Source organism: Sinohyriopsis cumingii, chromosome 11 (genome assembly GCF_028554795.1).
Source record: "Sinohyriopsis cumingii isolate HCF-2022 chromosome 11, ASM2855479v2, whole genome shotgun sequence".
In the NCBI taxonomy this organism is placed as follows: domain Eukaryota; kingdom Metazoa; phylum Mollusca; class Bivalvia; order Unionida; family Unionidae; genus Sinohyriopsis; species Sinohyriopsis cumingii.
This window is the reverse complement of record NC_142971.1, coordinates 39,187,984-39,200,404: the sequence shown is the minus strand read 5'-3', so window position 1 is coordinate 39,200,404 and position 12,421 is coordinate 39,187,984. Positions and strand designations below refer to the sequence as shown.

Sequence of the window (12,421 nt, the reverse complement as noted above, 5' to 3'; positions counted from 1 at the left end):
GAATTAAAAATAACTTGCAGTGTATGAATTCCTTTAATATCCTAAATTGTACTATCAATTTCACACTAATCCCTAAAATGTCTAAAGGTATTCCGAACAAAGGTTCTAATGTGTTTATGTGCTAACACCACTGAAGAATCACAGTTCTAAATCCAAAAGACTTTACTTCAAAGTAATCATGTGAATGTGAAATATCACTCAGTCCTTGAAAGTTTCGCATAATCCGACTGAATTGTTTAAATGTTCCAACCTCTAAATAATTTTACATAATCATCACTGTACTGTCTGTTTTAGAATATTTTCCAATCTTTAAGTCCAATGAACATATTATAAATAAATCATGGTTTCCTCTCACAAACTCTTACAAAAGGTGCATATGAAATGAAGAATGAATACATGCTGCTTAAAATCCCTTACAAAGCCACCTTATGCATATCAATAAACAAAATCTGATTCAATAAAAGATTACCAAACATTTAAATCTCTTGCTAAATACTTTTGTCATCAACATTACTTTTTTATTCATTATCCATTATATATCCACAGTACAAATATCCTCCCTAAAATCATGCTATGTTGACATGACCTCCATTCAATAATGCATGGCGTACCTGACCTAAATAGTTGTCAACTTGATCTGGTTAATCTCCCTTGATTTATGAATGAGAATTTCATGTATTGTACATGTACTTTACTACAGTACAAGCCAGAAACTGAATTTAAAAAATTAAATATAAACATCATAAACCGAAATGACTGAAATAAAACTATATTATAAATTTAATAGTGTATAGCGCCTAATCTTTAGAAGCTCTAAGCGCTTTACAACATTAGATAACATCTATAAGATAAAAAAAATATAATAATATTATTACAAAAAGAAACACCATGAAATTAGAAAAAACATTAAAAAATAAAAAAAACATGCTGAAAATATTTCAGGTAGGAAACATTAGATCTTTAAGTTTGTTCTTGCAGTCGAAATAAGTGAGTTTTGAGTGCACTCTTGAATGTGATCACTGTGTCTTTGTGTCTAAGTTCAGTGGGCAATTCATTCCACGTTGCTGGGCCTTGGTATGCAAAAGAACCCTGTCCATATGACTTTGTTTTCATAGTGGGAATAATGAGTATACGACTGTCAGAAGAGGAGCGTAAGTATCTTGCTGGTGTATACACATGGGTGAAATCGGATAGGTATGTTGGACTAGAGTCCGACAGTGAAATGTAGCACAGAGAACAGATATCTTAGCAGTTGGGTCCAAGTGCATGGTTTGTATTTTGTGAAGAACAACTGACCCACAGTAAGCTGCTGGCAAGTTTTCTCATTTGCCCAAATTGGTTGAACTGAGTCTTCAACTCACACTAACAGAAGCAAAATGTGCAAGTGATCTGTACAAGCAAGCACCTTAAATCACTTGGTCACCCTAGTCCAACTGCAAACAACACAGACCCTGATCTGCCATCACACCATGTGCCAGCAGATTGGGCTGTATTAAGTCTGTTCTAGTTCTAACAATGGTCTGGAAAGACCCATATCTGCCAGTATATTATGTTATGGCAAGTTTGGGTCTATGCAGTTTGCTGCAAGATCCAACTTGTAAGCGCGTGTAAATGGTTAATTAACAGTGTTTAAAAAATCTGAATGGTTAAGTTGTTACGTGTGAATTTATAGCACCTTCTATACTTGCTTATAAGTTGAGTCCAAGTGCAAACTACACAAACCCAGATTTGCCATCACATTATGTGCTGGCAAATCTGGTTCTATGCAGTTTGCTGAGAGTAATTGGTAGAACAAACAACATATACCCTGATCTGCAGGCACATTATGCTGTGGCAGATCAGGATCTTTGTAGTTTGCAGTTTGACTTGACTTACAAGCAATTACATCTGGTAAATCTATATTTATAGTTTTTAAATACCTGTTGACCATAGATAATGTCTATTACTATCGCCATGCATTCAGACAAACATTATTATAGTACCCTGCCTGTCTGCATTTGTGTGTGATGTATATTGTGACACACATTAAGGGTATTATAACATAGTACCCTGCCTGTCCGTATTTGTGTGTGATTTGTCATGTGACACATTAAGGGTATTATAACCTAGTACCCTGCTTGTCTGCATTTGTGTGATGTATCATGTGACACCCACTTAAAAAAGTTTAAGAAAGCAATTTTAAACCTTGGGATATGATTACGGGTGGTCTAGTGTTGAATAATTGCTGTAAACTTTTGACCCATTTCCTGAGCATTGAGGTATGTATTTGTATGACTGTAATATAATGAAACCTAAATAAACCAGACACTCTCTGGGCCAAATATTCTCATCATTTTCTGAAGCTGATCAGTATATAGAGGCTCGATATGAAACTGTTTGGTCAATTTTGCATAGTCTTGTTCAGGAAGTGTCAATGTCGTTTGTAAAATGTTAAGTAATTGAGAAATTTTTGCTTTAATGCATCTTCTGCACAAGACTTTTATAATTTGATCCAGTTTAAATGGATTTTTTTTTAAATTTAAAAAATCACTTTTACATAAATTAAAAAATTGTAAGATGTAAAGCAATTTCATGAGTGATCAAGCTGACACAGGCATCGATTCAGGGGTCTGGCTACAAGTATGTTCTTTTATACATGTACTGTGGTTGGCAAAAAGATACAAAAGGTTTAATCTTAGATGCTCCCATGCTCATGAAAACAATGTCCCATTTGCACACAGTGCAGCTCAGGAAAATCATGCAAAGCATATGGATGCAAACTGAGAAGTATCCTGTATTGGTTTGACCAGCTTTTTCTGCTGCTAGTTTGGTAAATAAATACTATACCAAAATATTAAAACTTTCTTGACTGGAATAAAATTGATAATTATTACAATGTGTTTGAATATTTTGATTTAAATATAAGGAATAAAAACAAAGATGATAAATATTTATCATAAAATGCCACAAGGAAAAAGTATTTCATTTTCATAATATTGTTTTATGAGCTGTTTTTCTCTTTTCCTTTGCTTTTTCAATGTGGCTGATGATATTATCATCTATAATCATTATAGGTTCATTATGGCAGCTATATTGGATGTTTACAGGGCAGATTTTCCATTTATGACCAACGAAATATCATAAGAAGTCTTTCAGTAAAAACCCTGTGTTGATATGACGATCAATATGGAAGGTATAGCAAAAGCATGATTTTCAAGACGGCCACTACCACTACATTAGATCTCAGTTCCAACATCGTTATCGGTCAGGACCAATAGGATAATATGAATTCTGGTGAAAACTCCATGATGATCAGCCTTTCCTTTAGGAAGACTAGCAACAAAGAGATTTTCAAGATGGCTGCCATGATTGCCATATTTGAGGTTAAATCAGCACCATTTTCATTCACGACCAACTAGATACCATGATTAGTCTTGTGATGAAAATCCCATGTCAATAAAACACTCCATTTTCAAAAAGAAGCAATGAGAAGATTTTTGATATGGCTGCAATGGTGGCGATAATGGATGTCAGAATAGTACCATTTTCATCTCGTATCAACTACGGCATCATAAGAAGACTTCTGGTAAAAACCTCAAGGTGATATGACTTTCCATCTAGGAAGACAAGGAATAGAATTTTAATGATACTAGATATCAGATTGTCACAATTTTTATTTATACCTAACTGGACACCATAAAAAGTCTTCAGTAAAAAAACATGCTAATAAAATGGCCTTCCCTTCAAGAGTAACAGCAATAAGATTTTCGAGATGGCAACAATACTGTATGTCTGAGTGGACCAATCTGACTTCATAATAAGTCTTCTGGTGAAAACCCATGTCAAAATTACTTTTCATTCATGCAGAGTGCCAATAACAAAATTGTTTAAATGGATGCCAAATTATGATGTCACACTTCTTATTTACAACCTTATATCTTAAGAAATCTTTTAGTGAAAACATGTTATGACTATCCATTCAGGAACGGCAATAACACGATTTTTAAGATGGCTGCTGTGGCTATGATATTGGACATCTATACGGAACTATCTTCATTAGAAACCAAATAGACATCATATGAAGTCTTTTAGTGAAAACCCTGTCTTGAAATGACAATCCACTTGAAAGTAGCATTTACAAGATTTTCAACATGGCTGCTGTGGTGACCATAGCAAATGTCTGAGCTGTGCCATTTTCATCTTGGTTCCAACTAGATCTTGGGATGAATATATATGTGAAGTTTCATGGCAATCCTCCAAGCTGTTGTTGTAATGGGATTTAACGCTTTAGACCACTCGGCCCCTCGAGGCCCCTCCTCCAAGTAGTTTAGGATAAATGGCAGTTAACAAATTTGTTTGGGTGGATGGGTGGATAATGGAAGATGGATGCTGAACAGCAGACGACAGGCCATCCCATAAGCTCTTCTGATCAATGACCAGTGATGCTAGAAACTAATCCAAATGTCTTACATCAGTCTGTGTGCTGATGGCATTATTAAATGTATCCCTTATTTATCTGTATCATTATTAAATGTATCCCTCATTTATCTATGTCATTACAAACAGCATAAAGTATATACTCACTATAAAACTGCACACACACAAAATCCTAATCATAATGCGCTTGCAGATCAGGATCTATGTTTTCTGTTTTGCTGATTACTCCTAACAAACTGCACAGACCCACATCTTCTGGTGCATTATGTGATGGCAGATCTAGGTCTGTGAAGTTTGCAGTTGATCTCAATTTATAAGCAAGTACATACAGTACATCAAGATCTGCCATCATATCCAATGCCAATAAATAAGGAATCATCATACTGGAAAGATTCATAAAAAGAAAACTCAATAAAAACCCAAACATGCCAGTGTATCATTATGTGACAACAATATGGGTCTCCAGTGTCTGCACTTGGTAGCTTTGTGTGTGATTTGGATTTTAATGCATCTTTTTAAAAAATTCAGTCATATCACTGCAGTCTGCAAAGTGGCAGTTTATAGAGATGTCTAACATAGAGGCATAACGCAGCAGACATGTAGCATAATGTCTCACACAGTCCCATTATCCTGACACCAGGTCAACCAGTCCTAACACTAACCTCTTAATGCTAAGCACCAAATGAGGCAGCTACTAGTACCATTTTTATCAGTCTCTGGTATGACTTGGGGGGTGGGGGGACAACCTGTCTTGGTAACAGATTATAAAGCAGGAAAGGCTACTGGCTTCATCTTTACAATCTTGGATACTTGTCATATATACTTAATGATAAGCACAATAGAGTAAATACAATAAGCCTATGCTTAATGATAAGCACAAAAGAGTAAATACAATAAACCCATGCTTAATGATAATAACAATATAGAGTAAATACAATAAGCCCATGATTAGTGATAAGCACAATAGAGTAAATACAATAAGCCCATGCTTAATGATAATAACAATATAGAGTAAATACAATAAGCCCATGCTTAATGATAATAACAATATAGAGTAAATACAATAAGCCCATGCTTAATGATAATAACAATATAGAGTAAATACAATAAGCCCATGCTTAATGATAAGCACAATAGAGTAAATATAATAAGCCCATGATTAATGATAAGCACAATAGAATAAATACAATAAGCCCATGCTTAATGATAATAACAATATAGAGTAAATACAATAAGTACATGATTAATGATAAGCACAATAAAAAGTCCACACAATAAGCCAATGCTTAATGATAAGCACGATATAAATACAATAAGCCCATGATTAATGATAACCACAATAGAGTAAATACAATGAGCCCATGCTTAATGATAATAACAATATAGAGTAAATACAATAAGCCCATGATTAATGATAAGCACAAAAGAGTAAATACAATAAGCCTATGATTAATGATAAGCACAATAGAGTCCACACAATAAGCCCATGATTAATGATAATAACAAAATAGAGTAAATACAAAAAGCCCATGCTTAATGATAAGCACAATAGAGTCCATACAATAAGCCCATGTTTAATGATAAGCACAATATAGTCAATAAAATAAGCCAATGCTTAATGATAAGCATAATATAGGATAAATACAATATGCCCATGGTTAATGATAAGCATAATACAGTGAATATACATTAAGCCCATGCTTGGTGATAAGCACAATATAGAGTAAATACAATAAGCCCATGCTTAATGATAAGCACAATATAGAGTAAATACACTATGCCCATGCTTAATGATAAGCACAAATATAGAGTTAATACAATAAGTCCATGCTTAATAATAAGCATAACACAGTGAATATACATTAAGCCCATACTTGGTACTAAGCACAATATAGAGTAAATACAATAAGCCCATGCTTAATGATAAGTCCAATACAGTGTATATACAATAAGCCAAGTTTTAATGACAAGCCCAATATAGTGTATGTACAATAAACCAAGTTTTAATGACAAGCCCAATATAGTGTATGTACAATAAGCCAAGTTTTAATGACAAGCCCAATATAGTGTATGTACTATAAGCCAAGTTTTAATGACAAGCCCAATATAGTGTATGTACAATAAGCCAAGTTTTAATGACAAGCCCAATATAGTGTATGTACAAAGATCTTTCTCCAATAATAAGCACAGCCCCTACTTTATGACAAATTTTAGATGCTGACCCATTTGGAATTATCATGGATAAAACAATGTATATGCAAAGTATGGGGATTATGCAAATAGTATTACAAGAATGTATGATAGTATTGTCTAGTTATTTCTACTTTCTTTGAATGTTTTCTTTACTTTAAAAATTACCTTTTTTAATACAAAGAAATCTTGTTTAAAATGTCAATTGAGGGATAGCAAGAAAGAATTTTTGTTGTTGTAGGGTTTAACGCCATTTTTCAGCACACGATAGGCTATATATGGCGGCCAGTATTAATGGTGGAGGAAGAACCTGGGAAAACCCCAGAAAGAACCACTGACCCACGATAAGCTACTGGCAAGCTTTCTCACATACCCACATTAGTCGAATCCGAGACTCGAACTGACACAGACAGAGGTGAGATGGCAGTGATCCATAACAGAGAGCGCTTTAGACCACTCGAGGCCCCGCGCATAAAAGAAAAAATTCTGTTAAAGAAATATTGTTCTATACAAGTTTGATAATAATGTCTTTAAAACTTAACTGGAATATTGCACCTTCTTAACACATTTGTTAAATTTACAACAAAATCCTTTAATACAAGTGGATTACACACTATTTTATAGTTTGCAGTTTGAAATAAAATACATACTTGCCTATTGAATCAAATTTTACCTATATATAAAAGACCAATTTTTATTTGGCCCCTTTTCATAAAACTTAGTATGTTTTAAGCAAATGTTACTTCCAATCTTGGAAATATTACTAAAAATGAAAAATGCATCCTTTTGAGTGTCAGAATGTTTGTAAAAGGATTTACAGTTTAATTCACATAAGTTTCACTTTCAAAAACTGTTTCAACTTTTTAATATGTACAACTACAGACAACACAGACCCTGATGTGTCATCACATAATGCACTGGCATATCAGGGTATATGCTGTTTATTCTACTCATTACTCTTAATAAACTGCACACACCCAGATCTTACCACAAATTATGTGGCGACAGATCTGGGTCTGTGCAGTTTGCAGTTGTCTTATAAAACAAGTATATACAGCAAAATTAAAACTTAAATTCTGCAGGCATGTTATTTGTTAAAAACCACAAAATAATTTTATTAAAACTTTTGAAACAAACAGGCTAATTGGGGTATTTATATTATCATGTTTACCTTAACTATGAATTTATGAAAATATTACGAAGACAAAACTTTGAGTCAAGAATGTTGAAAAGTTTTATTAAAGCAGGGACTATGTCTTTTTCATAAGTGGCATACCTAATGTTTCTTAAATTTTAACTAATTGATTTATATCTCACCTAAAATATTCTTCATCCTGACTCCACCTCTTTTCCTCATCCCTTTTTCCGTCCCTCTCTCCAAATTTCCTCCTGAAACAACAAATAATATAAAGCAATGCATCCATGCACATCCAAGTGATTCAGCCAGTTAAGAACCTTTGCATTCAATTCAGCTGTAGGAGTCAACCTTCTCTTGTGCTGGCAGCTGTGAAAAATTTGGAGCCAGTGAATAAGATGAGTGGTATCTTAGAAGAAATCCAGGAAATCCAAGCCCACTATTAGCACTTAGAAATTTTAAGGCGACTCCCACTGGGGGAGCTAATAGTGTAACATGTAAGATATGGTAAAAAGAAAGTACTTCTGAATCTATCTTAATTACCGTATTTCACAGTTTGTGACTAAACTGATCAAAGGATACAATTAGGCAGATGAAGGCTCAAAAGTGATTAAAAGAAGTGGGGGTGGGTAATTTACCATCTACAACTGCTTTTGAGTTAATATACCAAATAAACAGTTTTCTCACTTATACATGGGAAAACATATGTCTGATTAAACCTGACAGACACCAATATAAAATTTTCACATTTATCCAAGTGAAAAATATTCTGAACATAGTGATTCTAATGATAACTTTCCCTACCACTAAATGCTTTATCTGATAGAGTCGTAAGTGGACAGGGAATTCCTGATGTCAACCAAAAAGGAACATTTATCTGTGCCTATCAGATCAACTTATTAGCAAATCTTGATTGTTAATCAGATTGTAGAAAAAAAATGGACATGAAAGAAGGCTACACTTTTCTTGGTTGAGTATCATGGGGCACATGCAAAGTGGGCTGTGAGATGGTTATATATGGATGCAGTATTTCCAGGCATCCCTTGTTTATTTTTAGAATAATAATGTGATGTGATGTGATTTTTATTTTTAACGTAGCTTTAACAATTTTTCAGTCATATCGCTACGATGTCTGCAATGTGGCAGTTTATAGTGATGTCTAGCACTGGGGCATCATGCTGCAGACATGTAGCATTATGTCCCACCCAGTCACATTATCCTGACACAAGGCCGACCAGTCCTAACACTAACCTCTTAATGCTGAACGCCAAGCGAAGCAGCTGTTAGTACCATTTTTTAAGTCTCTGGTATGACTCGGCCGGGGATCAAACCCACGACCTCCCGCATCCGAGGCGGACGCTCTAACCACTAGGCCACCGGAGCGGTCAGAATAATAATAATAATAATAATAATAATAATAATAATAATAATAAAATAATAATAACAACAATAATAATAAAAATAACAACAACAACAACAACAACAATAATAATAATAATAATAACAACAATAATAATAATAAAATAATAACCACAATAATAATATTAAAAATAATAACAACAATAATAATAACAACAACAATAACAATAGCAATGATAATAATAATAATAATAATAATAATAATAATAATAATAATAAACATAATAATAATTCAGCATGCCTTCACTATATGGCCCTTCATTACAACATAATTCCTGATAAAAGGAAAGTATAGTCATGGATCATTTTGTAGTAGTACAATTATAAGGCAGTAAACCCAAGGCTCCCACTGACAATGAATTAATGAGGAATAATAATAATAATAATAATAATAATAATAATAATAACAATTATAATGATAATAATGAAAAGAAGAATATGAAGAAGAATGCATATTCTTTTAAAAATTCTATTACTTTAATCAGGGCCAGATTATGGTCCTTGTTGGCCCAACACACACACAGAGGTATATACATTTCAGTTATGATGTTCATGGGCCCTAGGCACACGCAGATATATATATTTCAGTCATGATGTTCATGGGCCCTAGGAACACACAGATATATACATTTCAGTCATGTTTTTGGTTGGCCCTAGGCACATACAGGTATATACATTTCAGCCACGATGTTCATTGGCCCTAGGCACACACAGGTATATACATTTCGATCATGATGTTTATGGGCCCTAGGCACACACAGATATATACATTTCAGTCATGATATTCATTGGCCCTAGGCACACACAGGTATATACATTTCAGTCATGATGTTCATTGGCCCTAGGCACACATAGGTATATACATTTCAGTCATGATGTTCATTTGGCCCTAGGCAGACACAGGTACATGTACATACATTTCTGTCATGATGTTCATTGGCCCTAGGCACACACAGGTATATACATTTCAGTCATGATGTTCATTGGCCCTAGGCACACATAGGTATATACATTTCAGTCATGATGTTCATTTGGCCCTAGGCACACACAGGTACATGTACATACATTTCTGTCATGATGTTCATTGGCCCTAGGCTAACACAGATATATACATTTCAATCACAATGTTCATTGGCCCTAGGCACACACAGGTAAATACATTTCAGTCATGATGTTCATTGGCCATAGGTATACACTTTTCAGTAACATGGTGTTCACAGGCCATAGGCACAGTACCTACTGTACTGGATAACAGGCCCTCTCTTTAATTGTCTCTTTCATTTTCTGTAGCATTTTGTCTTGAGCATATAAAAGACTTTCATTACAATTCCAAAAAGCCTTTTGAACTATTGCTTATTGATAAATATAGTAATTTAAATGCAGAAGAACTACATGGTGCCAGTCTAACCAAAAGTGAAAAGAGGCTTACACTTGAGCAAAATAGGTTGAAAAGTTGACTAATAAAAGCAATTAGTTGAAAAGTGACATCAGACAATTAATGGACAGTTGGACAGACATACAAATAGACTGATGAAGAAAATCTAAGTATACAAGAAATGTTTACTATATGAGTAAGAAACTACAGGTAAAATCCAAGTAAAACAAAACACCTTTTATTATTTCAATTAGAAACTACTGGTAAGTTCCTATAATGGTGAGGGAGTGGAGGTTTGTCAATTAAAATTCGAGACATTAAGAGAGGTAAAAGTATGAAGCTAGAGATTAGTTATATTCTTTTAAAAACAGTATACAACTATGTTTAACAGTATTGTTCAAAATTATAATCTGAATTGATGTTTATTACAACTTGGCATAAGGGACTTTGGTTTTTTATATTAATTTTTTTTGCCCAAACACTACCAATTATAGAGGAGTTAATTTTAGTATAGTATTTGCAAACCATCCTGTCTGTTTATACCCACCTACCAAATTTAAATTTAAATGGATCCAGTGATATAAAAAATGCATAAAACTTAATCATTTCATTCATATTTATCAGTTCTAACCTGATTGTCACAAGGAAGTCTCAAACACTGCCAGCCTGTTGGCATCTAGAATCACACAGGAGTTTTTTTAGTAACACAGTCACCAAATTTGCATGGGCGAGTCTCTTTTCAAGCAACAGCTGTGATGTAGTTCAATGTCTTTGAAAATGTCAATAATTCTGTATCCTTTGGAGTTACATCTCTCTGAACACAATTTACATCTTTTGGGACACATAAATACAATATTTCCTACTTTTTTTGCTCACTTTGTTTTAGAAATATTAAAATTAAACATTGCAAATACCAGACACCGATAACGCAGATTTTACTGAAATAGACTACAGGTAAAACCCGTTATAATGTGATTTCGCTTATAACACAATTTTTCATAATGTGATTCCGCTTATAATGCAATGGCAGCATGGCTCTCATTTTTTTTAATTTAAGGTGACCTCTCTTTTTAAATTCCTAAAAACATGCTCTTGCAAAAGCCAATTATTGGTATCCCTTGCAGATTTTTAATCTCAGCATTGCGTTTAATGTTGCCTTAACTTTACCGTGTACCGTTTCCACCATATTGGTATGTATACAATTAAAAACTGAAGTACTGTATATTTGATGTCTGATGAAACCAAGGAAATTTCAATGTATATTTTCTATGGGGAAGTTTCTTGAAAACGTTTTTAATGTGATCCTGCTTATATCAATATGTTATTCTTTGGAACCCGAGCATCGCGTTATAATGGGTTTTACCTGTATTCTAGAAGCCAAAAATGGACAGTAAGCAGTTTGTCTGCTTGTTTACATGAGGAGCTTCCAGTTGCATTGAAATGCCAATAAAGTGACAGTGTTAGGGACCCCTTGACTATGGTCAGGGTTAGAAAATATCAATCAATGAATGAAATGATCAAGTTTTGGGTATTTTTACATTCTTGATGATTTTCTGGGGTACAAACAAAGAGAAGGCACTATTCGTCCAATGAGAATGACCAGAATTTTGCTAGATACTGTACAAAGTGTCCATTTGTAAAAGAAAAAGACTAAATGATACTGACTTTTCATTGAAACTACATCACAATCAAAACTTGACTTCATCACTCTAGCTGATTGAAACAGACTATAGCAAGACAAATGAGTTCAAAATTTAGCGAATTACAGCTTTCTCCAAAGTATGCTGCACAAGCCTGTATACTGGTAGTGTAGACACAGGTCAGGATCTTCAAATTTACATAACGTCTTAAGTGTGGCAAATTATAGTTATGTGTAGCACTGGGGC

The 12,421-nt window shown here is 33.9% G+C and overlaps 1 protein-coding gene across 4 annotated transcripts in view; it reads right to left on the bottom strand.

The window, feature by feature from the left end:
* LOC149787959 (protein arginine N-methyltransferase 6-like) overlaps positions 1-12,421 on the bottom strand; it is a 137,463-nt gene that overhangs the window by 87,594 nt on the left and 37,448 nt on the right. For all 4 annotated transcript variants that reach the window (XM_089974231.1, XM_089974229.1, XM_089974227.1 and 1 more), the window contains exon 2: positions 7,924-7,995. In XM_089974231.1, coding sequence (XP_089830357.1) covers positions 7,924-7,995 — 72 coding nt within the window. The remainder of the gene's footprint in view (positions 1-7,923; positions 7,996-12,421) is intronic.